Genomic DNA, 27,022 nt, shown 5'->3' on the forward strand with positions numbered 1-27,022 from the left:
AGCCGCTATCTGATGACTGCAGCCTGAATGAATCCTAGTGTTGAATCTCATGAATGCTTCATTGTTCGAAATTCTAATTTGTGGTTGAAATATTCCATCTAGTTGAGTTGAAAATGCGAGATAATTTCAAAATTCATTGCTCCAAGATAATATTTGCCATTTTAATCTTTCATAAAATACCTGAAATAATTTTTTTTAGTGCATTTCACCAAGTTCCATCACAAAGAAAAACCCGAGAACAAACGTATAACTTTGAAAAATCCCGAATTCCTTAAAAAAACACTTTTTTCCCCCTCCCCAAGCACCAATATTCGTAACTGTAATGCTCCCAGTGGACTTCTCAAATTTTAACCGCAAATCAATTTTTCACTACCTCAATAATTTCCATTTGACCGTATTGCATCATATGGCACCAAAATTTTCCCCAATTCATCGAAAAAAAGTGGCCCACAATCGTAAAACTCCATCCAGCCACCATAGAGAACGAATTGAGAAGCACTTTAACGATCAATACATTGTCACATTGCATTAACGTACATACGTAAATTCCTCCCATGTGCGTATAAAATGTCCTGTTGTACAAAATTATACGATGCGAGGGGGTAGGAGGGACATTTGATGCGCACGGTCACACGTAGATAAAAGAAATGTGGAGTTTTTACGAGCTCGTAAAATTTTACCTCGGGCTCACGTACCAAATGCAAACGGAACGAAGAGGGGAAAGAATTTCTGTTGGATAAAATTGGGCACCAGAGTAAAGCAAAATAAATCGAATTTAGTGCATCTCACATTGCAATGCGTTTCAATATGTAATTTTTTCTTTTTGTTTTGGTTAAAGCGTACGTTACGTAGATTTGTTTTGATTTTTCGAAACTAGGCCGACGGGTCATTGGCCCGTTGGCTACGTCCCACTCCCAGTATTTCACTGGTCGTCTCACTTGGGTATTACCATCTACTTCTTCTGAGTGCCTTGCATTCCCTTTTACATCACGTTTTCTATCTGCAGACTTACGTGCGTCAGTTGACAACAATTCCTTCGATATTTGTAGTGTACGACAAGTTGAAAAGATCAATCACAATGCAACAATTAAATATTGCCGAAAAAAAAAAAATAAGAGAATCCCTCCCACAGACATTTTATTTCGCGACTATTTTCGAAAGACCATTTTTTATAATCTACGAATAAAAAATGGTCTTTTGAAGAAACTGCTGTATGTCAAAGGTCTAAAAATAAAGTGTCTCCAGCAGAATTTTTCTTCTGAAGAACTTTTTAGGTCAGTAAGCTCTCCGAAATAATCTTTCGAAGGTTCTTGTCACATAATTACTGCAAATAAACTGAATATTCCACTCTATAAATAAACCTCTTTGTTCAGAATTTTTATAATGATTTCAAACAAACCATTCCTACAAGTTACAGTTAAGTAATGTCCCTTCAACCTAACGAAGTCATCATTTAGATCCACAGAACATTTATTTGAGTAATAAAAATATACTTGATGTAAATAAAGTCGGAAAAAAATGAAAGTTTGAACTATTTCTTGCTCTGTAGCAATAATAAATTGCAATTTACCTCCCATGATTGAACAATCCCCAGCATTTATTTACAATCTCTTTTTCAAATGAAAAAAAAAAAATGATGAATGAATGATTTCCTGCTAGCCACCTATCCCCCAGCGAGAGAGTAAGTATCTTTACCCGAAGAGAATGGTAATCAATCGGGAAAGTATCGCCCACGCAAAATATCTCAACGTCCCTACATATTGGTAACGAGTCCCGGCACCAGTTGTCTGAACGATGCCCAGAAATCTGGTTATGCGAGGGCGATCAGGTTCTATTCACTGCAAAATTTCCACCCAGGAAAACACTCACTCCAATATTCCCCATGGCGTTCACAAACTACCAGCATTGCGCGCATAGATAATAGTTTCCGATTGAGTGAGTTTGAAATTCCTAAATACGCGACATTAAAAATAAATAAATAACATTTGCTTGGCAGTCACGTGGGCACTTGCGGTCGTTGTTCCGTAATTACTGCTGGCATTTTGCACCACTATCTAATCGAAAATGTGTAGCACAGGCCGGCACTCATGGGTCCCACGATTTTCTAAATAATCTAATCGGTATCAGTGCGCATTTACCAACGCAGATCGACACATCGGTGAATGCACCCGACGCCAATTACCAGATTATCACTTCCTTTATTGTATGATTTTTCCCAGAATTGATTATTCAATTGATTTGTCACTGGCTGATAGCGACTTGTTATGAATGTTTATTCCGAAAAATGAGTTACTATGCAAAAAAATGAAATTATTTTTTCAAGTCTTTTTTGTCTTCCTCGGCTATTCCTCTTCACAATTTCAGTTTTTGAAATATATGGTTCATTTCAATAATGCGTAAATGAGTTTGCGAAATTCAATGTATTCGCGTAACGTGAAAAAAATGGATAGAAAATTTCCCAAACAGAAGATAAAAATTACAATAAAAATTGTAAGCGCACAGCGGAACTAAACTATACAAAAATTATTCTTCTTGGAATAAATTTTGCAATTATTTATTCGAAAATTGCATTTGTACGTTAAGTAATAAGAGATCAGAAATGGTAATTTCAAACCTCTTACATGAGTCTAAGTGTGCTATTACGGCTCTTCAAGCCTGACCAATTAATTTGATTAATTTCTTCATAAAATAATTACAAGAAATATTTTTATTAAACCCAAGTAATTATTTCGAAGAATTCGATTCACTCGGGAATTAGCAGCACTGTTATGGAAAGGCTTCTGACAGTACTTGAATCTCTGTCCGTTATTACGCTCCAATGTAGTGATATTTGCAGGGAAAAATATCAGGCTGAAATCTCCTCGTGATCGGACAGTGCGATGAGATGAAATTCCCTGGGGGAGATTAGAGTGGTTTTGTACTGATCGTTTTCTTCTCTCAGTTGGGAAATGGTGAGAACGAGGGGCTCGGATTATGATTATGATTGCAGGGTTTCATTACATTTGCGATAAGATTTTTTACGTCAATTCTGACACTTGTGATACTTGTGACAGACAAAATGACATAATTAGTGAGAAGTTTCCTATTCATCATCATTCATTTGAAATTCAAATGTGTTTATAATTTTACATTCATGAATGAGCTCCAAAAATAAATGATGGATGAAAAAATTCGATGAGATATGAAGCTTAATAAGTAATAAACAATATTGGATCATTCACCAATTTCGCGTATTAAAAAAAAATAGCAAAGTCGCTGTGCAACTGACTAATTTTCCCAACATTTCCCGAATAAAAAACCAGTGAAAAAAAAATGGCCCGCCATCGAACAGCCCCCGAGAATCCTAGAGTATTGTATAATAAATGGACTTATTGATGTTGAAAAGAAACAATTTTTACCTACTTAACAATCAGAAAACCATTGTATTCCCTCTAAAAATATTCACTTGTTGAATTTTTTCATCCCCTCAGTGCAGAGAGATGCTCATGTACACAATAAGAACTGGATAAATCGTTGTATTTCGTATATCCCCTGCGTCCTCACTCAAGAAGTTGGAGAAAGGGAGAACAAAAGTTGCTATGGGGAACTCAACAGAAGTGAAACGAGAATTCTTCGTGAACCCATCGACATTCTATCCTACACTCGAGAACGCAATTTTTTTTCGTCTCCATATTATTTCCCCCCCTTTTTTTTGTGTTATAGAGTCCGTTTGTTTTCCACCCGATCATTCGTCCTAAATCCTCGGATGCCTGGGCCCACGCCCCTACCCGAAAAATACGAGGAACGATTGGAATGCTCCTCGTTGAAATACCGAAGTGATTCGCGTTTGAATTTTCAACTTAAGTGGACTTATAAATAAAATACGATGGATTTGCAGTCGTTGTTTTTATTATTGGAGGGAAATATAATCTCCCAAGGATTTTTTGTGTTATCGTTTGGTATTACGGATCAGGTGGAATGTGAGGGATTATAAAGAAATCCGGTGTCAGTGGAGATTATTTCATACACACCATGTTCGATAGTACTTGTCACTACGTTGCAACATACCCATCGAATTCACATTTGTAAAAAATGTAAACATATTTTCTCTATGCTATCGAAGGACTTACTAAATTAATTCATGTGTATGTTCATCAACGAGAATTTTCAATTAAACGCGCTGCCGTTATTTATGCCTTCACGGATTTGTACATTTCCTCTCTTTCCCTTCTTTCATTGAATATATATTATATTCTGGTTCGATATAAACAAATAAAAATCCCAATGCAAATGCAAAACTGCATAAACTTAAATCACGACAGTTTTACAACCGTAATACTGAATTTGTAAAGCCGCTCAGAGTAACAATACCATTGAAATTTATTTTTTACAACTTCAAAAACATTATAATCTCATTAGTTCTTTGCCCTAGCTGAAAGTCTTCTTCTTTCTTTTGTGATTCAGTTGCTTAAGAAGATGAAGAGGGGTTGCGTCCACTTTCAGTCGTTTTCCTCACCCTCACTAACCATCACTGTTGAATCTCGCTAATTAATAACGAAGTTGAGATAATTAACCTTGTGTTAAATTCGCTAAACAGTAAATACTGCAACACCTGCACCAAGAAATAGAAATTGTAAAAACGAGACGCATAATTTCTGCACATACGGTGGACACGAATACACACTTGTCTATATTGACGCCGGCGTTACGTAATTCCCTTCGGGTCAATGTATCCACCACAGTACTTTACGCAATTGCAACGAGTCGTGGTATGCTATGAATAGCGATAGATCGTAGCGGTGCGATGTGAGCCGTTGGCTCAAGTTCGCACACGTACATTTCACTCTGCAATTGTGTGCGAATTCGATTCAGCGAATAGTGAAAAAAAAAAAGGAGGGAATGAGTAAAATAGTAAAAGGCGGTTATCGACAGGCACTAGTGAAAGTTTTATCTGTCGATTCAGAACGATGACGATTACAACAATTACGCTTTAATTACGTCATCAATGATTTTGGTCGAAGTCGATATGATTAATGTTTTCCGGATCGGTCGCGTGTCATTGAATTTTATGGAAAAAATATTTTTTTGCTGATATTTACTTCGCTTTTAATATTTCATTCAACTATTCTTCAAGTTTTTTTTCCCTTCTAGATAAAAATAAAGATAAGTGAATTGACGCGAAAACTCATAAAAAATTGTGCTCTCTAATTTTTTCCTGAAACATCGCGTGTTCGCATCGATTCCTTAGATTAGTCACCATTGACTTCCGAGAATCTTCGAATTATCGAACGATCGTATGACCACGTTTTCATACATTCTAAGCTGCTTACGTGCCTGATACCTCGTAACTCCCATCACCGAGCTTCTGATTAATGTTCATCGTATGTCCTCGACATGGCCAGTGAATCATTTGGTATTGTAATCGAGATCATAAAAAATTAGATAATTACAGTTGCGATACTGTACAAAGCAGAATTTATGGTGATGGCGTGGTGGAGACTTCTGGGATTCTCGTAATTACTCACTTATGCTAAAGAAATAATTTTTTTCTTCGTTTTTCATGATCAAAGATTTTCTTCTCATAGATAAATTATGGAAATTGACGGAATAACTCTCCTGTCCGTCACTTTGACAGGAAGCAAATCTACTATGCATACAATGAAGTTATTATTAGCCCCATCATTTATTGTTTGCGAATTATTCATGAAAATATTCAATTTTTGTCTATCATTAGATTGTTTCATTTTTGTAAACATCTTTGTCAAGAATAGACCAACTGTTACTATATATCAATAGCTTCAGTGGTGTACGAGATAAATCCGTTGAAAAACCCACGAACTTATAAAGAACGGTTAGAGCCTCAATAAATAAAAGGAAAACGTTCTCTGAATATCTCTGGCCTTCTACGACACTCAATTATATTTTCAAACAAAAAAGATAAATAGATAAACCAACAGTGATTTTAAAAATATCGCAAATACCCACTTTATACCACTTCTCCCCAAATCAATTCTACAATTGCCAAAGTACTAGTTACCGCCAGAATAACTACCAATTTATATAAAAATTTCATCTATTCAAAGAGTCATTCTCTTCCAAGAATGAATAACTCGTGTGTTTACGATGTTATAACGACTGTGGGCGACGACTCGTAACGGGTATTAAATAATAATTCATTCGCCGAGGTAGAGCCGACCGTAGTCAAGTGAGAGAGAAAGAGGGCTAGGGCCAAAAATTGGTCGATTACGCAACGACTGAAGGCTTTTCTCGTGATACCAACTACACATTATATCCGAGAAGGTTTCTTTACGTTGGCTCCTCTACCCCGTTTATTTCATCACGGGCGTGGTCTGCAGTGTCTAGTCCTGTGTATACTCATACTGTTCTGCACGACCAACGATCGAATCTGCTTCTCACTCCCTCATCCCATCTCATCCTCTTTTTTTTTTTGCACTCATCCTCAAGTTCATTTTTTCTCCTCCCTCTAGCCCCTCCCCTCCCCCCTTGCCGGGCCTCGCCGCCCTCCTCTCTCGCTTTGCAAACCCTGAAACTCGCACTCAACCACGATATTCGCAAATACCTCTTTCGGCAGGAACGCCTCATTAATTCGTGAATACGGGCTTACAAAGCGCTCAATTATGATAAGCACTTCGGAGAAATGCGCAGTACTTCAGTTTCATCGTTCAGTAGAATTATGAGTATATTTGGGTGAAAGTTTGAAATTATTGAAATTTATTTGATCTTGATTTTTCCTTACTTCTAAAAGTTAATTTATTTCTACTAAGAATATTGAGATATCGATAACACTCAAGGGAAGTTAGATAGGAATGGATACATTGATAGAACGGATTAGTTATGGTTACTAACGGTTGAATTTTGATTATAGATTAGGAGCTGTTCGGTTTCACCAAATGTTCATCTGGTAATCCTAAGAAGAAATTTAAACTTGAGAAGTCTTTATGTGCCCTGTCTAACTTTACTTGTATTGTTCAAGTAATTTTTGCAATCACAAAATTATTATTTTTCAATCGTTCACGTAATCATAAACTAAGTACAGTTTTGCATGGGTTGTAAACGTAATTCGGCCATTTATTCCTAACGAACATCTAATTTTATAAATTAATTTAAAATCGCTGGAAATAGAAACAAAATGGCTTTTAAAAATGAAGATACGAGGCATCATAAGTATTTGAAAATTGCTCATCAGTAATAATCGTGACATCATTGCCCCACCGTAACCTGAAATTCAACTAAATTCGTCGACATCTGATGTACGACTTAACGTTGAACCTAAAGAGGCACTGCCTTACCGTTCCCTACAATTTACGATAGTGAAACAAGGATAGCCCTGGAAAGATAGAGAGCGAATGGGTGGTGCGGGAGAGATTGCCTGCACGAAATATCGATTCACAGTAGGGGCGAATGTCGTGTAGCTCCACCACCCCACCCGTTACCCCCGTGTCCCAGCTATCCCACAATTTGCGATCCTGACGAGAGCGTCGGGGCGCTGGCCCGAGCCAGCCTACACGAGAATTTCGCGAAATATCTCCCACTCGTTGGACACATGGGGGAAGGAAGAGGGGGGATGTGGAAGGGAATGGCCCGGCTTTAAATACATGCAGGGGGATGAATCAAGGGTGTGTGCAAAATGTGCGGGGTTGCCAGAGCTTCAGTTGCATCGGGGGCATGCGCACCATTGAAAATGAAAGTGCACGCCCACTGGCAATGCCAACCCCTGGTTGAACCTAGACCTACACACCCCCGCCACTTTTCAACCACCCCATGGTCAACCCTGTGCCCCCAACCTTCATTGCCCTCCCCTCATTTCCCCTTCCATGCTGTTGCTGCAGTGCTCGGGCTCACGGCCAAGGATTTCAGAGCCCGAGAATACTGGTAGATACGTTCTCCATGCGTAGAAAAACATTTCAAATAAATTATTTTTTCTGAATAGTTGTACATTTTTTCACCTATATTTTACTAACGAGATATTCCGAAAAATATGTCAACCACAATACATTGTAGAGTTGTTTGAATATAAAATTAAAAATACAGAAAAAGAAGAAATTCTTTTAAAGGTTGAAAACCGATTTTTCTAATTTATTTGTTAGGGATCTTCCAAAAAAGACAACTATCCATTCGTTCCATTCAATTTTCTCGCTAAAAAAAGATTCGCCATTGTTTAAAAATAATTCCAGACAGTAAAAAGGGCGGTTTCCCATTGTTAAATAAAATGTGAAGAACGTCACGTATAACTTGAAGTAATTGAATTTGTTCTGTAGATGAAAGCCCCGAATTTTTTATTATTGTTTTTCACATATAATATATGATATACGTAATAGAAAAACAATAACAAAAAAATATTATTTCCGGATTTCAACCCCTCTCCCATCATTCGCATACACGTAACATGTATTGACTATTCGCATTAATTCCTCGATCCAATAAACCATAATTCACAATCTTCCCTTTTCGTAAACCATTGCTTTTATCGAAATGTACACCTGAACACGAAAAAAAAAAGGGATAAATGATAAATGTAATTCCTTTGTGTGTTCTCGATGTGCGAGTTAAATTTTTTCACTTCAACAAACGAGCAGTTATTACCGCTACGGTACTCTCACAAATGAGAATGAATGGGGATCGACGTTGATATATTTTATAGGCCCAATGCAGTCACACAGACAAGGAGTTTATATGCACGCGTGCAATTGTGAATTATTCCCTTCGATCTCACTCTCTCTCACCCTTTTTTCATAATGTTTTTGTTGTTGGTTTCGCATACGCCGTAATGCCCTGGGTTTTGTTACATGAATACGACTGTTCGGGAGAGGATTGAAAATCAATAGCTTTGTGTACCATGAATAGATCTCCACTTTTTCATGTTCCCATTACCATTTTTATTTATTAATATTATCTATGAGAGAGTTCCCATTGAAGTTGCATTTCCTTTTTCATCGTATGCCACTAGTTCTTAAAACTATTAATCTTTCAGTCACCTAGAATTAACGAAAAATATATAGAAAAACAAAAATCGACTGATAAAGATCGAAAACAAAAAAATATACGAATCACTTATAAAGAAAAACTCAATTATTTGTCTCATTATTTTTGCTAAAGGGAAGTTTCTCTGAAACCAGAAAAGTGCGCAGTCCTCGGTGACCTCCTGGGCGCATTCATGGCCAATTTTCTAGGAACCCAAAACGTTCAAAACAAATTTTTTTTTTTCATTCTTTTAATCAGAAACTGCGCAGTTATATGCGAAGGGGAAATAGTGGGGGAGGGGAGGAGGGGTCCTCTTGAGAGATGGATTATCCTTTCGGTGGGCCACCTTTAAAGAGAGAAGGCACGCATTGGTCGCTAGTAGTGGGGATAAAACGACGCATCAAGGTTACGAATACAGGGAGCCACAACTCCACACCCCAATTTCGCATTCTCCATTTCTCTCATTTCCTCTTTGTTGCTCCTAGCTCAAGGTCCCCAGGGGTCGACGTTAAATTTTCGAACGACTGACCTGCTTTCTTCCCCCCTTTCAGGATAATATATCCTTCTCTCGCCATCCCACCCCGTACTATTTCACCGGTCATTTTCTTAAAAATGGGATCTCTATATTTACGCAATTCTGGTAAACATCCTCAACCAAAATGTGAAAAGGTCCTTGTATGCAATTTACAATGGTCAACGGTGTGTACGTGATGTTTATACAAGTTTTTCCCTTTGTTCAATCCCCCTTAGAATCCACTGTATCTTTTCGTCGAGGGGTGGGGGATATATTTGAATTGCCTTAAAATGCACTGTTTAATGGGATTATTTATAGACTTTTTTTTGCTGAATTGTTGGTCTTATGCTTGAGTGATTATGTCACGCTTGAATAACGATGTTGTAAAGAAAGTGCTTATTTATATGTGCTCAAGATGATTCTACCCACAACTGTCAATCACCTTGATTATTTAGTAATTTAATTAAACTATTTATCCTTTCGCATTACCTTCCCTTTGCTTCTGTTAATTACCCGAAAATGTACGAATTTTTCAAAGTCCCTTTCCCATGTTTAAATTCCCTTTTAGCAAAGCAGACGCACATCTTTCACTTCCGGTAAACAATGATTATTTATGATTGATTCTATCTCATTGTAAGATTCCAAATCAAAAATTAATATTCACCTTTGACCGATATTTCAATGGTTACCATCTACAACCTCATATTCATCATTCAACAGCTGAAAAAGAATCACATTCTCATCACAATTCGCTCACAACATCCATTCCCATTTGATTCGCGATCCCCTACCCTCCCCCCCCCCCATTCTGATCATCGTGTTGGGTTTCTCCTTTCAAAGCCTTTACGATTGGCAATAAAATTATGCAATGTGTAATCCGAGACATATCTCGTTTCCAACTTGGTGTTCCAGGAACGGCATTTGTACACAGTGGGGCTCCGACGCACATACGAGATTGTACACAACACCGCGCCTTATGATGTTTGGAGAAAAGAAATTGCATCGTCGTGTGGCTGTGCCCATGATTTATTCTCTGTTACACATCTCAGGTGAGTGCTCCAGACGTCTACATATGTGCGTTATAACAATCGTGGGAATTCAATGCTTTTTTTTTCGTGCATTTTAAGGGGAAATCAAGGTGATGAGGCCTTAATCCGCGTGGTATGTCCCTTATTTGGGGTCAGAATAAGGGAGACGAGGGAAAATTGGGTCAATGCGAAATTCAATACTTTGTGAGTCACTCGATGATTCAATCCCAATTCCCCCTCTTATTCTATTTATTTGTTTTGATGTTGTGAGGATTTCTGTCAATGGTCTATCCAAAATTCATCAATAGAAGTAACCAAATTGTTCATTTCATTGATTATAGTGCCTGATAAAATTAAACTTCTGTGGATAGTTACTGATAAATTTTGAAAAAGTGGTGAAAATTTTAATGTCTTTGGAAATCGAATAAAATTATGAAATGTAAAGCAACTGGGGGATGAGAATTCCAGAGATCTGGGATTCTTTAGGATAATTTCTAATAAATAAAGTGGTAATAAACTAGTATCATGAAATCTGAACAATTAATCACAATAAGTTCATCATTGAAAAAACAATAGGAAATATGATTTACTTAATCAATCAATTAATGAAATGAAAAAATTCAACGTAGTAGAGGGAATTAATTAATTCTGATACCCCGAAAGAAAACATCATAAATAAAATACCCTCATTAGTGTTGACTCGATTGGAGATAAGCCAATATACATACGTCGAGATAACACAAATTGACGTAACGAGTTTTTTTTAGTGAGATAAACTATGAGTGATTGTATTTATGTTATTTCAGCGAGTGATGATTTTTTCACTTTGTTTTTTTTTTTCATTTCTCAATACTGTGAGTCGCTATATCGCGCTCAGATAAGCCTCAATAAACTGATAAACCTTCTATAGCATAGGTCATAGCCACCGACAGCCAATAAGAACTAAAATCGAATAAAAATAAATTTCTTCTTTCTCACTCTCCAGTTAACACTCGTTCACGCGAATAAAAGTGCGCTATTTTCTCACGCCAGACTCATGATTCAAATAAATCCGAGGGGTGGGTACCAAGGGAAAGAATTTACGTGTTTATCGCGGTTGGCGATACAGTTGTCGTCGTCTGAGATGAATAAATAAAATTTTGAGGTGAGAGAGGGGCTGCAGTCAGCCACAAAAGAAAAGTAAAAAATTTATGTGCAACAAATGGACGAGGGGAATAAGAGAGAGGAGGAATGATAAAAAATATCCTCTGATATTCGTAGCACGATTGACTTGGACAATTTGAAAAATAAAAAATCCAACTCTTCCCCCTCGAATTCGACTCCACACTCGACCTTGGTCTAAATTTAAAGGGGGAATCGCTCTACTCGCAATTTAAACGACACGTCCGACCGTTCGCACTGGTAAATATACAGAGAAAGTGGTATGATATCCTGTTACCTTTGCTAATAACTGTCAAAAAAACCCTTTTCGCATTTTGAAATAATTTGGCATTTCATTTGGACGTTGCTAATTATAAATGATTTTCGTAAATTTATCCAAAAATTTTCTTCATCAATTTAATTTGAGGTATTAATTTACGACTAATTTCTAACATGGAGCTAGTACGTTTATTAACTTGCATTTAAACTTTAAAAGTTGAAAAATCGGAAATATAGATGAATTGTAATGAATTTTGGAAATATTATAAATATTTTCGACTAAAAATTTATTAGTTTTGAATTAAAGATGAATTGCTCCATCATTTCACAAAAAAAAATCAATCATTGATAAAAACGCCAATATGAAATCCCAATATCACCTTTGAAAAAATTCCAAATGAATTTTCCCTCTCAAAACCTCTCCAAGCCTGAATAAAGCCCAAAAAAACCACAACTTCCCCAGTGAATCGTAAATGACGTTCGATCGACAACGCTATCGTATATGGTTACAATGTAATACCGCAGGCCGAGCGTTATAAATAAAGTATCAGCGATAGCCACGAGTGAGGTTACAGATATGAGAAAAAATCCCGATCAGAATTAATTATTGAAATTATTGAAAACCATCTCCGAATAAGTAGTAGATGAGTTTCATCACGCCAGAGGCGATATATTTCCGCGAATAAATCATCAATTTAATTCTGAACGAAATTTCTATGATAAAGAAGCTTAAATTAATTTCAAGAATATAGCCACCATTGCCCCAACCCAACTTTTTTACCCATTATCTAGGACTGAGAGAAAAACTACCTAAAGACTCAATCAAATTTGTTTACAGCTTAATAAAAATTATCCACGTGTGTATAGAATTTTTGTTGCAAATGTTGAGTTGTACGGAGTCGTCAGATAATTTTTTTGTAAACCCCCAAAATGGAGCACCGTTACTAATTTTTACTACAAGATTGCCCTTCATCCAATGTAATATCAAGATCTAGATCCATTTTTTCTTCTTTTTTCCTTTCAACAGGTTTAATTCTCACATATGCAGAGCTCAATGACAATGATTCCCCTTCTTGTCCCGCTGCGCCTGTAGTAATTTTCCAAAAAGCGAGAAAAAATTGCTCCATTCCAAAAGTGGAAAGGGAGTTCTCCCCTTCAAGAGCATCTCCTTCAATAGCCTCACACGAGAAGAATCCATCGTGGGATACCCTGTACACTAATTCGAACTTCTGAAGCCAAAACTGGTTATCCTGACGAAATAAATTGAAAATTGGGGCCTTTACGAACACGCTGCTTCCATTCAAAAGCAAAAATGGTTAAAGCCCCTTCGAAAAATCTCCACACATATACAACGTCACGTGAGGTCAAGTGATTCAACATGACGGTATAACAAGTGTCTCGAGATGAGTCGTTCTAGCACGTATGGCATAACTTCTCACAAGAGGCCAAAAATTCGTCTCATCCAGACACGTACGAAAGATTCTCACAAGTAAAACTTGTTTTCCCATTTCTCCCTACGTGTAACACCGACACAGAGAGAATCTGCGGATGCACGAGGACCCAAATTCGCTTGTTCTCAAGAGCGAGAGGGTCAATCCAACCAATGTGGAGAAAGAAGAAAGACTATGAAAGGAAAAAAAACCGTACGGAACAAAGAAAAAAGTTCTCTTGGCTTGTACCGTGCCAAGTCTACCATATTTACTTGGCGATAGAGAAAGAGAGATGTGTTATGGCAAGGACAGAGCAAGAGCTTGTTTTATAGACTTATTTGTGGTGACATTTTAATAATGTGAACAGTCGGATACTATTTTTAAGTGCCAAGTCTCCAAAATAAAACACCTGATCAATGTTGTCCCGATAATTCTAACGTTCAATATCTCGAAATAAATCCAACTATCCAATTTAACTGTTTTCGTTTATAATTCCCAAAGTTGATGTATGGAGCAGGAGGGTCAATCGAAATGATAAGAGATGAAAGACTTCACTGTACATGAGAGAAAAGACTTGCATTTGTTTTCAAATGACAAGAGGGAGAGCGAGATAAATTGTGAATGAAGGACGGAGAGAGGTTATTTTATCCGCATTTCTGTTCAGTTCTTGATATGTTAGTAAGCAAATATTCGAACCCTATTTTCAAGTGTCGAGTATCCACAATAAAGCATGTAAAATATATTTTCTTGCATATTCTAGCCTCAATTTTTCCGAAAAACAATCGAAAAAATTTTTCAAATGATTATAATTGCGATTAAACAATTATTTACCTCCAAATAAAAACATAAACAATACTTGTACTCACATGATCCTGCAGCGAGTGGTTCTCCGCTGATTTCAACACACTGAATACACCAACACTGTTTCCATTACCACGCACCCAAAATAAAACACCTCAGGCATTTTCACTGGAATATTCTACCCTCTGTATTCTCCAAACACTGCAACCAAACGAGAACAACATGATAATCAGTATTAAACCCCTGTTTACCTGCCAATGAAACCATATATGATGCACGTATTCTTACCATCTCGCACTAAGTATTCCCGTTTCTCCTTAAATGTGTCCAGTTGTGGACATTTGAAGAAAATGGATGCTGGAATTTTAGCCTCTGCCGTTAACACTCCAAATGAAGCGTATGAGGCACGCCATGTTGGCTATCCCACCGTCTATTCTCCCACAACACACCAATTCCGAAAATCGTGGCAATGAACGCCGGCCTGTTGTTTACGTGCCAGCACAGCGTTGACTGTTATTCCTGTGCTCGTATAATCCCCTGGTAAGTGATGTACACTCACTGATTATTTCAATAAGCTGAACTCTCGAATATTATTTTCAATCGACAACCCATTAAAATAAACGACGCGCGATATTTTTGCCAAAGGGCGTTAACGACCATTTTCCCACATTTTCTCACTGATTACATCAACAAACTCAACTCCCGAATATTATTTTCAATCGACAAGCCTTCCAAATAAATAACGCTCAATATTTATGGCGATTTTCTCATTTTCTCACTGTATATTTCAATAAGATGAGCTCTCGAATATTATTTTCAATAGACAATCCTTAAAAATAAATGACGCGCAATATTTTTTCCAAAGGACGCTCGCGGCCATCTCACCTCATCCCGAACAAAGGAAGCATCATGATAATCACCGCTTACCCATTATTATCGTGGCCCGATAAAAAATATATAATAAATAATGCACTTGTGTTTATCCTCACCTACAACGGAGATGACGTCGTAATTCATGATGAATTGTCGGCGGGTTCATGCCGCCAAAAATCTCGGAACATCTCGAAGAAAAAAAAATATATTCATAGACGCGTTGACAAAACGAGACAACTAGCGAGCGCGTCACTCAAGGGGGGCTTGTGGGGGGGAACACAACGCCAGGCAACGGCGTGCATCGATTGGCGCACTAGCCGTGACCCCCACCATCCAGCTTTCGCTTTCACCCAATGGGATCTCACTTTCGCGCTCGCCCGTAGACGAGCCTCGGTAGCACCGATCGGCACACCGCATGCTTGCCACACGTATTGTCGTCACTTCAGTGTTACTAGTGCCAGGGAGAGCTCCGTGTGTCCCTCTGCGCTGCTATATATTTTATACCAAAACTAACATTAGAGAGTGAGAGAAAAAAAAACCCCAAAAATCCAGTGAGTTGTTCGAACATTTCTTTGATCAACAATTGAACTCAAATAATTCGGATTTTGTTTTCCTTTGTGATTGAACATTTCGTTGGAATATTAACAACAATTATTACAGAGACAAGTGTTTTGTTGATTGGTGCTGAGGAGACAGTGTATAAAGAGAATTGGTAGTGAGAATAGTGTGATAATATACCCCCAGCCGCACAACCGCGCGCTGCGGCGGTGACCCTGACATTCGTGCGTCGTGCCTCAACGAAGATCGACGCGCGCCGCCACTCGAGTGCCCGCTCTGTGCCGGCAATCATCGGGGAACGCTGTCCAGTGTGTTGGTGCCGCTATATCAATCATAAACCCAAGATTAATCGAGTTTATTTCAATCGTAACTAATCGGAAAGCCATTTAACCTCCAGATTCCGACAAAAAAAAAAACAAAAATACAAATAACCAGTGATCGTCCCGAAATTCGTCATCTTTCGAGCAAAACAATTCCGTGAAGTCCTTGAACTCTGAGTGAATATCCATTGAATGGGAGCTGAACGTAGAGTGACTGTTAGCAACATCAGGAATGCTCCAGTAGGTTCGCATCCATCTGATAAACATTGTGTTGTGCATCGACAGTTGAGCAGGTCCTCGAGAGCCAGTGATACGAGAGAATTTTGTTTGTGATTTTGTGGCGTTGTGAGGTGATATCATGGCACCGAGGCGTCACGCTGGTAATGGTCATATCGGTGGACTCCTAGAAGTGGCGGGTAATCACGAGACAATGGAGAATTTTGGTAATGGCCCCAGCATCATGGGGACAACTCACTGCTGTACACCAACTGGTGAGTGCCTTCGTAATGACACGCCAATTCGTCTCAATGTCCTTCAGGATGTTGTCAAAGTAACTTGTAACAATGATAGCTGTCCAATGGGACAGTATATGCATCGTGAGTGCTTTGATGCATGGGAACAGACAGTTCTTACGTATCTTAAGAACTGTGGAAGAGCTAGAAGTTGGTCGGAGCGTCAGCGTCATCAGAATCTCTGGACGAAAAAAGGTTATGATCTTGCTTTCAAGGCTTGTGGCTGTCGGTGTGGCCGTGGACATCTTAAGAAAGATCTTGATTGGATGCCACCCGGTCTTAATGCAACTGGTTGTCGTACTGATGAGGCTGATGCTAAGAAGAAGAAGAGACGCAATCGTCAGAATACCAGACCTAGTCTTGCTGTTTCGGCTGGGCCACCACATGGTAATCATGGTAATCGGCCCAGTGAGGCACAGTTGATTGAGTCTAGGGGACGCGCTGGGTCGTTGTCTTCTAGCAATGGCTCTTGTTCACCACCCGCTACCAGTGAGACTAGTGTCAGCCCACTTCATCAGCCCCAGATGCTTGTCAAGAAGAAGAGCAGGGTCGAGTTCTTTGGGGATCATCGGCTTCGGTGAGTTTACGTTTTAGAAAATTGGTTACTGGGATATTTGGGAGGGGCACGAGTCAGGTGGGAATTCACCCTTTGTCATTTGTGAGGGAAAGATTTAGTCACTATTCTACTGGTGGAGGAAAATGGGATTCAGTAGAAATTTGGGTCACATTGTACTCAAATTTGAAGGCATTTCTTCACTGAAAATTAACAATTTTAAGGGGATTAGACATATCAGCTCAAATATTTTATGACATGCGTTGTTTTATGCATTCGATGCAAATATGATTTTTCTGCGGCGTTACATTTAAATTTGAAAAAAACCATTTCAGGAATATTAATAGGGACTAAACACATTTCGAGAAATGTTATCTCGGATTTTTAACTGATTTCTGGAGATGGACAAATCTCCCAAATAATTTGCAAGCTCATTCGCACTGGACAATAATTGAAAAATTCCCCAAACTGAATCTTTCACTGACACATATTCAACTCGTTTCAGCTTTATTCCGGCAATCGAACTCAACTCAATAACAAAATTCGTTCGCCATCATTCCTCTCAACTCGATCCATAAAAATTCTATCACGATTGAGAACGGATTCAGTCCTCATGAAATCAAACACCAGAACCCGTACGTCCGACTGATTTTGTGTTGGTTCAATGCACAAGTCGCCTCCCTCCAAGTTATCTTTGTCGCCGAGTGGAACCGGTCCATCCATGGGACCTGGTTTGTTGTTTGTCGTATGTCTCCCTCCCCTTTCCTCTTATCCATTAAAAACTAGACATGAAACACCGGTACATCGAGTTCTGTATACACGATTCACGGAATTTAATTCCAATCATTTTCATTCCCTTGGAATAATTTTACTCGCCGAAAAGCCGCCTAGTTTGACACGTAGTTGTAGTACAACTTCTCAGACTGAATGAAAGTTTTTTTTCTTCTTTTCCCCTCCCTGTTCCACACTCAGCGTAGGTCATGCTGCTGCAGTGTGTGCCTTCGTCAGGCAACATCAACACATTTACAATCACCATCAGAAGTAGTTTCGTTATTTTTTTTTCTTTTTTATTTTTTTTTCCCTCTCGTTCGCTCTAATACTCACGCATGTTGGCCTCCTATTTCCTTCGCGCGGTGGTTCGATTAATTCTATATTTAGATACTTTACTTGGAAACCCGTCCTATTTCAGTGGCTTAATGGTATCGTTCACTTGGCAATAAATGTTATCGAGGGAAAATGAGCAATAAGTGCAGAGGAGGGTTGAGCCACTAGCTATGGTGTCGAGCCTCCAATTAAGTTCAATGGGGAGATAATATGTTGATGATATTCTCGATGATTTTCAACGATATTTTTGGGGGCAACTGGTATTGATCGTCGATCTGACAATATTGATTGTAATTGATGGGGATTTTATCGTGGCGGAGTGGTAGAATTGCCTGTTTTTTACAATAGAATTAATCGAATTGAGGGTTTCACTTTGAAGGAGCTCAAGACGTGAGGAATTTCAGTTTTAGTGAAGTCACATCTTTACTAGAGTTGTGACATCATTTCAGTTCACCAGGACGTTTAGAAGTTATTATTTTTCATTTATTCAAGGTTCTGGTTTGAATTAGGGAGGAAGTCGTTATAATAAACGAAAAATATGAACAAAGTCAAGTGGTATTCCCATCTACACTTGTATTCCACGTGATAATCACGTTTTCTTATATTTAATTACGGAAATACAAATAAGGCAGTGGGATTTTTTTCTGAAGATTTACACCTGCCTAACTCATCCATTTTTATTCACGTAATTGTTAACAAAAGGGGAAGATTCAGCGACGGGGGGAACGTTTAGTCTGTGATAATAGGTATAATGAAAAGGGCCTGATGAGATAAGAATATGGGTTTCTTCGGTATGCATGCGATGGGCAGCAGGGTGAGTCGGAGTAAGGGCTTGCGCGTTGTAGCCTTGACCGTGGGCCACCTTTTCAGGGCCACCAGTACACGAGGCGGGCGCTGGGACTACTCGTTCATTGGAGGTGGGGTTTAGAGACTCCCAAGGCCAACCGCATCGAAGCCGCACAGGCCCAAGGTGCATTTAAAAGCGACCCTATGGATAAAAACAAAATAGAATGGCAGTGGGTTGAAATTCTTACGTGAAATTTGAAGCCATTGCGGTTTTACGGAACACAAAAGGGGAACTTACGGCATTTTACTCCTTTTGCGTTGAAATTTTTTGGCGAAATAGCAGCGGTATAATCGGAAATAATACTTTAAAATAATTTTTTATTTAATATTTTGTAGTGTGAATGCAAATTCCAATTTTAAACAGTTGAAAAACTACTGGAAGAAATTCATTTAAAAACTCATTATGTAAATGAGTATTTTTCGATGAAGATTCCGAGATTGTTTAAAATTTGCATACACCCATTTTTTAATCAAATCTATTTTCAATGTTTGTTTCTCCTGGCATTTTATCGACAAATTCGATGATTGAAATTGATATTTTTCTTATCGATTGATGTGCTCTTATTTTTGTAAATCTTGATTGTTTTCGATTCAGTTAAGTAGCGAGTGTTACACGAACAAAGAGGCGATATAAACTCTTTACAATTTGATAGATGGATAAAATATACATTCAATAACATGAAATCGATTAGAAAGATATTTTTGACTTCAGTTATGCCGAACTGAAAGTGAAAGGGTTTTCTTCATTGAAAAGTTATTGTTTCTGAGAACACAATGAATATTGATAGGGATCGAGCACATTTCGATAAATGGGACCTTAGGATTTTGAATTTATTACAAATTTTACATAATTTACTACTCAATATTCAGGTTTTGATTGAGTGTTTAATTTTGTTGAGGAATTTAAATTCTCAAAACTTAAAATCCCTTTCTCTTCAATAGCAATAGGAATTCAATTTTCAATTAAATACCAATCTGCAGGGCTATAAATTACGCAACAGTTGAAATAAACTCTTGGGTACGTGTTTCCGTTAATAAATTGATAAATTAATTGGTGGTTTTTATGCATCTGAAGAGGAATATTTTGGGAACTGGAAAGTTGGTGCTTTCAGTTCATATTTCGCGAAATTCCTGATATTTTTGGATCTTGTAATAGTTGAAATCAACATTTTTACGTTTGTTTATTCATCTTCATTCAATTCTCTTGGTGTTTGTATTTCAGTGAAAATTCCTGTAATTGCTCGCATTGGTGGGCTCACATTTAGGGGAATAAACAGGGCCACTTTTACGTCGGCAATAAATCCTCTCGAGTCTCCTTTGTCTCTTTCGCGCTTCTGCCTCCCATCGGGATATTTTTTTTCTCATCTCTTTTTTTCTCTCCACTGTCCCGGATGTACACTGACGGAGGAAGAAATTTTCTTCGGTTGCGTTTTCGTCTTCAGAGTTAGGGCGGGGGTGGGGGCGTCAGTCCTACCGTGGATAATCGATTTGCACTGGTAAGAGGATAGAGGGGGAGGGGCCAAAATTGCGAATAAGCTGGTGAATCAAGAGATTCATATCCCTCGGGAAATTGTAGAGATCGGAGTCATGATAAACGATGTGCCTAAAAAAAATGCAGTGAAAGAGGAATGATTGTAGATGAGGGATGAAATAGCAAACTTTTTTTATTCGGATTTTTCAGTTTATTTGGGAAACCAGAATGAAAAATGATGGTGATTTAATTAATATCCCGTAATTTAATAACTGAAAATGCAAATATTTAATGTATAGCCCGCGCATGTTTATTTACCTTTGCACATATTGACTGCATATGTGTGTAAAAAAAATGCAATAAAAATGAATGATTGTAGGTGAAAAATGAATGAATGTAAACATTTTATTTCACAGGTTTTTCCGTTTATTCGTGGAAAATTTATGAAAATATTGATACAGTCATTCATCATCCATAGATAATACATAAAAATGGAACATGTTTTTTTCGTGAAAAATTCTGGTTATCACATTTAGGCTGTTTGGTTTGCTTTCGTAATCGTATTTGTGCTCTTCTTTCTGTCTTTCTCTTTTGATTATTTTTCTCGCTTGTTTGGGTTACGTTTGTCATGAATGGACGGGGGGAATTATCCGTTTCACATGTGCACCAGTTACATATGCCTCAAGGTTATACGATTGTAAGGTAGATGATAAAGACTCGTTTCATCTCTGTCTTGTCTACATCAGGGAAATTCAAGATGACAGGGGAGAGAGTTGTGGAAGAGGAAAAGAGATAGCAGTTGTTTTTCATTATTTGACGGACATGACAAGGTCTTTTTTTGGGTAGTACTGCGTTCTATTCCGTACAGTCCATGATATGAGTAAAAAAAATTCAGTTTATCTTGTTCTCGTAATATAGTTTAACATTTCACTGGGCTACTTTCTGTCTTCAGGATTATCGACAAGAAATTATATGTCGTCAAAGCTTCATACTGCACATAAAATTCTTATATATTTTATTAGCATTTCAGTTTTCTTTCAAAGAAACATTTGATTTGATTTGAAAAGAATTTGATGTCAAAGAAACAAGTTCTGGTATTTTTCTGGGCCATTTTGTCATTTTCATATTAATCATCATTATTGTAAATTATTCTCGACTGTCAATTAATGACATCAACACATTTAGAATTTATCTCTCATTTTCGTAGCACATCGTGGCGAGTCAACCATGCGAAGGTGTGACGTAATTTTCTCATTCCTATGGAAATTTTTGATAATGTTTGTGACAGAGAGAAAATGATAACACTGAAATTTGTCACGTATTCAACTTTTTTGACATCTAAACAATTCAGCTAAATAATATTGCCGTGAAAGAGATATCACAAATTATTCATATTCCTCTCGACTCAGTGAAAATCTAAAAATTATTTATGTTTCAAATCAGCTGCTTTTTTTATGTCTGGGAATGCACGAACATCTTGAAGATGAAGTATTATGGGGCTATAATGGGGCACTTGTCCCTACGCCTTTCTTCAGCGTTGAGTGAAATGAGAGTTATCTCAGTGGTCAAGGTCACCACAGCGGCTGGTAGAAGAATATACGCCACCAACTGAGTAAATATTTTTCAACCGATCTCGATCATCTTTTTTTTTTTTTTCTCTCTCCTCTGTCGTTCTCTCTCTGGCTGCAAGCTATTTTTGCCCATTATCCGAGTGGATTTTTTGTTTTCGTTTCATCTCGCATTTTTTTTTTCCTCTGAGAACGTGTGCGTTCATGACGGTGCGGACCGAAGGGGGTTAGGCACATGGGTGAGGCGAGTTGATATAGAATATTGTTTACACAGTATCGTGTGTACCGTGCGGAATACCTCGTGTTGAGTACGATAAAAATGATAAACGTCAAGTTATCTCGCTATTTTTTTCGTAGTTTATTTTTTGCCATTGGAAGTTTTCTCCGACGATGTGGCACGCGAGTCCATCACATTCACATGATTGAAATCATTAAGACGCTAGTAATGATGATGATTTTGATGTATTTTTTATGAGATAAGCGTGACTGTCGATAAGATTATTAATTGGCGAATTGAATGGTAATGCCTTTAAAATAATCTTCATCAAATTTATGTAATGATTAATTCAGATCTTGAAATGTGAATGAAAACAATTCCTGATTAACATAAAATGATGGTTAAGATGATCTTCTTTAAGAATTAATCTAAATTCTTTGAAATTCCATTAACACAGCTGAATATTGCGATTAAATTTTCAAAATTCAATAGATGATATCAATATCAATTATCGAGCTCTTCTAGCGAAAGAATTTTAAACAGATGAGGAGAGTTGAGACGGAAAATTGGGATTAAATCCACAGGGAGAAATAGAAGAATTAAGACAGCTCAAATATTCAGGAAAGCACATGTTCGTACATATGTATTATGTATTCTAAATTTACGGGAGGGACAACGGTATTACCGAGTTCACGCTATGACCCTGAACTCCGACCCTTCGGCTGTTCACCAGCTCAAGGATATCTTAAAGACGACAGGGCGACATTTCGCAGTCCGTCTTCTCGCTGCTACCAATTCGTCCTGAGGCTTTCAAAAGGATAAAAAAAAAAACATTCGCACGCTCAGTTCTTAATTAAACTTTTCACCATTTTCTTCATTTAACTGGTCTGATGAGAGACCGGTGACTCAGAAATTCTACAAATAACTCGGGAAAAGAAGAATTTACACTCAAAAAATAGTCATTTAATTAAACTTTTGTTATCATCACCTTTGTCGTTGGCGCCTCCCTTTTTACGTTCACTGGAGCTTAAAAATTCGTCTTTTATATCTAAATTCGAGACGCGAGACGTTCTTTTATCGACTATAAAGAGAAAAATTTATTAGACTCTTGATTGCTAAATTTATGTAAATTCTTCTGGCTAGACTTAGGGAATGTTAACTAACGAGAACAAAAAATTCAGTTGTAAATATAAAATCAACTTCCTTGCAATGAAAAAAGAACAATCGGTATACACGTGGGACAAGACGATGGTTAATTGATAATTTTCCGAACAAAAACTCGATTAAAATAATTTTACGATAAAAATTCATTGGCAAGCGTGATTCAAGGTCAACAATCTTTTTCATCATCACCAAATGTAAAAAAAAAAAGCAAATGGACAACGCGTTGATTACAAAATTTATGCAAATTCCTCCTGTAGGTCGCACAAAGAAGCATAAGCAGGTACAAAAAAAATTCGTCTCAAGCGCCTTATATGCCTGATATACCATTCACCCATTAGCATTCATGAAGCGTCGAGTCATTTTGTGGATCTCTTTTTAGTCACAAAGAGTATCAGACCTTTGAAGACTGTAAAAATACCCGGAAATTATGCTTTACTCCAGTATTTTTAGCTTTAAAAAATGATTACATTTCCTCACAAAAATATTAGTTGAATTATTCTAGAGAAATTATTTTGTCAATTCTATCGTTCAACCCTTTATGCAGGGGATGAGTATCTCGTACTGTATATTTTTTAAATAATTTTTCATCTATTAGAAAATGGGGTTGGGATGAGAAGGGCCCCATGCGCGATGGGAAAATTCGCACAAACTATAGAATTTGGAATTTTTCTTCCACTTCTCCAGTTCTTCTGGATTTTTGTTTGATATTTTTTAATTTTTATTTTGTAAATTCACAAATGTCTCACGTCATTGAGAAAAAAAATTGACAGTTTAGAGGAGTTGCCGTTATCTTTTGAACATTCACGGCATCTCTCATTCCCCATAGGCCATAAACCACCTCTGAAACACTTGAAATTGAAGTATGAGAACTCGTTGAAGGCCATTGTGTGTACGCCACTGTAAATTATTACAGCGTAAAACTACAGGGAATTGGAGAGTGGGGGGAGGTTTACTGCTAATTGGTTTGTTAACGTTTGTGTTTACCTCCCGGGGGGCTGATACGTCAACGCTGAGTTGATTTGTCTTTTCAATGGAAATTCGAGAATTTATGTGTATTAGAGAGTATAATTCACGTTGGAATAATTGAATTTTCTTTTAGGTAAAACTTTCACATTCTCAAACCGCTTTTCCATAAAAGACTCAATGACAGGAAATCAGTACATTAATTATCGGAAAAATTGATTTTAATACCACGATATGAATAATCGGAATGAATATTATAACTCGTGCTAAAAAAAGATAATGAGGTGTCTCTGAACGTGATTCAACGTTCAAAATATCAGATATAACGGACGCACAAGAACTAGACTCATGAGCACTATCTCGTATCATTAATAATTTGTTTTTTTTTTTTCACTGAATAATATTCTCTCGATAATCAAAGTGAAATAAAAATGAGAATAAAATGGATGAAATATACATTAAAGTCGAGGTGTTTTGGTTGAGTATGGTAATTTTATAGCTCCGGTTGTCGAACGATTCTGTCTCGGGGATTACTAAATTATTCCTAAAATTATAGTCATTCAATTACTTTGCAACTACATTCCAATGAAAAAATAATTAAAACTCTTTCCAACTTGATTATTCTCCGACGAGACAAGTTCATCATCTGATTCAGTGAGTGAGAAATTCTCCCTCGAGTTTAAACATCAGAGGTTTAACTAAATGCAGGGGATTATCCCTGGACATAGTCAGACTTCTCTGAGAGCCATTCTGAGTGCATTAGAGGACGTGAGGATTCAATGTAATACTTCTCGAGGACCTCTGTCCCATCCCACTCGTATTATTCTTTATTCTCTTTGGGGCGCCACTAATGAGCTTACCAGTTGTGCTGTATTTTTGGAAGTTAATCCGCCCTGCTTCATAAATTAGTACCTCCTCTCGGTCATCTTTGGTTTCATTACCAAGTCAAGGTTGATGTAGCCTTGAGATGCTCTCGTTAGCAAGGATTGGAGGGAGTTGACTATAAAATTCATCACGTTCGTTATTTTTTTTTTCGCAGTTTAATTAGTTAAAAATTAAGTTTGATGTGTTCAAGGGAGTGTCGTTCTTCACCTTATGATCTCAACGCCCTAAAATTCATGTTAAATTTAAATTTGATGGTCCTCTGTTGAGAATTATTATCACAGTGCTCATAGAATGCCATTTCTTTCGTATATCAACATTATAAATCTTCAAAATCGCTTTTTTGTATCGACGATTGTTAATTCTCATCTACTAATCAAACTAAAAATAAAATAAACCACTCTCCTCAGCAACAATTGGAAGGTCTTGGAGATGAAATAATCGTTTTTGTTAATTTTTCTTTTCCACCATTTAATTACCTTAGAATTCAATTCGACATGTAGGATTGGCCTTCCGGGCACATGGAGACCTTATCATTCCAGTCGTCTCTTCAATCCACACCTCACGCTCTCAAAGCCCTGAAATTCAATTTGAAACAAAAATTGCCGGTTGTTTCTGACTCTTCAATTCGTTCGTGAGGGGAGGCCCCATCAAAGGCGTTTCCTTCACTGGTGGGGGAGGGTATGAACGTGACGAGGACGAAAATTGCATTGGGCGGGGTGGTGGGATGGTAGAGATTTTTTGACGGGTGAGGGATGAAAAAAAAAAAATATCCGAGAAATGTCCGAAACAGGCTGCAGTGTTTGTTGAAGTATTCGTGGGGCATTGCGGGGGGCCCTTGAAATTGGGCGTTGAGTGTTACACATGCTTCGGAAAATTCAACACGTATTCTTTGAGTATAGTTAGGGGGGAATCGTTGCAATTGTATTGGAATTTCTTGAGAGCTGTCAGGGCCAGGTTGGTTTGTTAAACGGAAAAGTTCCATGACTTCAATGGATAACGAGAGACATAACTTGGGGTGAAACTCAGCATATACAGTCTTGTAAATTCTGGGGTAGAACAGGTGACTTTCCCTTGAAAAATATTCTGTAATGATTTGTTTAATTTGCATAAATCACAATTGAAATGAAAATGATTCACCTTGGCGAATTTCTAATCGATTTGCTAAATGAAAAGAATTGCACTTAAATCGGTATAAATCTTTCCTGTAATGAGGGACAAACACCCGACAACACTCCACATCCTCGGAAAAGACTTAAGGGTAAAAGCCCCCGCCAGTAATCGCCAAGTCCTCTTAAAGGCTGTCGTGCGATTATCGGATAACACCAGAAGATCTCGATTAATGACCGATATTACGCGAGAACACGAGGGCTGTTTCGTACCGCTGTGCATGTGTATTCCATCTGGGGAGTACATTTTCCCCTCATCTCTCTCTCTCTCTTTCTCTTTCCTTTATTTTTACATTACACTGTACTCCATTCAGGGCCTTGTTACAGAATAACGATCCTCGTTTTTCTTATTTCACGACGTTACACGGTGAGCTTTTTTTTTTTTTTTCTTTGAAGATATTAATCTATGCTTAGTCGGTAGTCGTAAATCAAGGAAATGGGATTTTGGTTTGGTCGACTTGTATTTAACAGGAGGCAAATGAATGTTGAATATTTCTCTCACTATTTTCTCGCCACTTTGTTACGTAGCGAAATGACTACTGTGATCATAATGAGGATGTTGATGAATTGGATGGAGTAGTAGTGATTAACAAATTCTAGCACCTCAAATTATTCATCAAAATGTCAGGTGAAGTAATTCCAAAAAATATGCTGTAATGTCGAGTGAGT

General features: G+C 37.6%; 2 protein-coding genes across 2 annotated transcripts in view; one reads left to right on the forward strand and one right to left on the reverse strand.

The window, feature by feature from the left end:
* LOC135165703 (A disintegrin and metalloproteinase with thrombospondin motifs 1-like) overlaps positions 1 to 15,274 on the reverse strand; it is a 160,497-nt gene extending 145,223 nt beyond the window's left edge. The window contains exons 1-3 of the mRNA XM_064127277.1: positions 15,143 to 15,274; positions 14,442 to 14,690; positions 14,219 to 14,354 (exon numbers count right to left, since the gene is read on the reverse strand). The gene's annotated coding sequence lies outside the window, so the exon portion shown is untranslated. The remainder of the gene's footprint in view (positions 1 to 14,218; positions 14,355 to 14,441; positions 14,691 to 15,142) is intronic.
* Positions 15,275 to 15,363: 89 nt separating this feature from the next.
* Positions 15,364 to 27,022, forward strand: part of LOC135165723 (headcase protein) — a 98,054-nt gene continuing 86,395 nt past the window's right edge. The window contains exon 1 of the mRNA XM_064127297.1: positions 15,364 to 16,993. Coding sequence (XP_063983367.1) covers positions 16,263 to 16,993 — 731 coding nt within the window. The 5' untranslated portion in view covers positions 15,364 to 16,262. The remainder of the gene's footprint in view (positions 16,994 to 27,022) is intronic.

The sequence above is a fragment of the Diachasmimorpha longicaudata genome, chromosome 1, assembly GCF_034640455.1.
Source record: "Diachasmimorpha longicaudata isolate KC_UGA_2023 chromosome 1, iyDiaLong2, whole genome shotgun sequence".
NCBI classification, from domain to species: domain Eukaryota; kingdom Metazoa; phylum Arthropoda; class Insecta; order Hymenoptera; family Braconidae; genus Diachasmimorpha; species Diachasmimorpha longicaudata.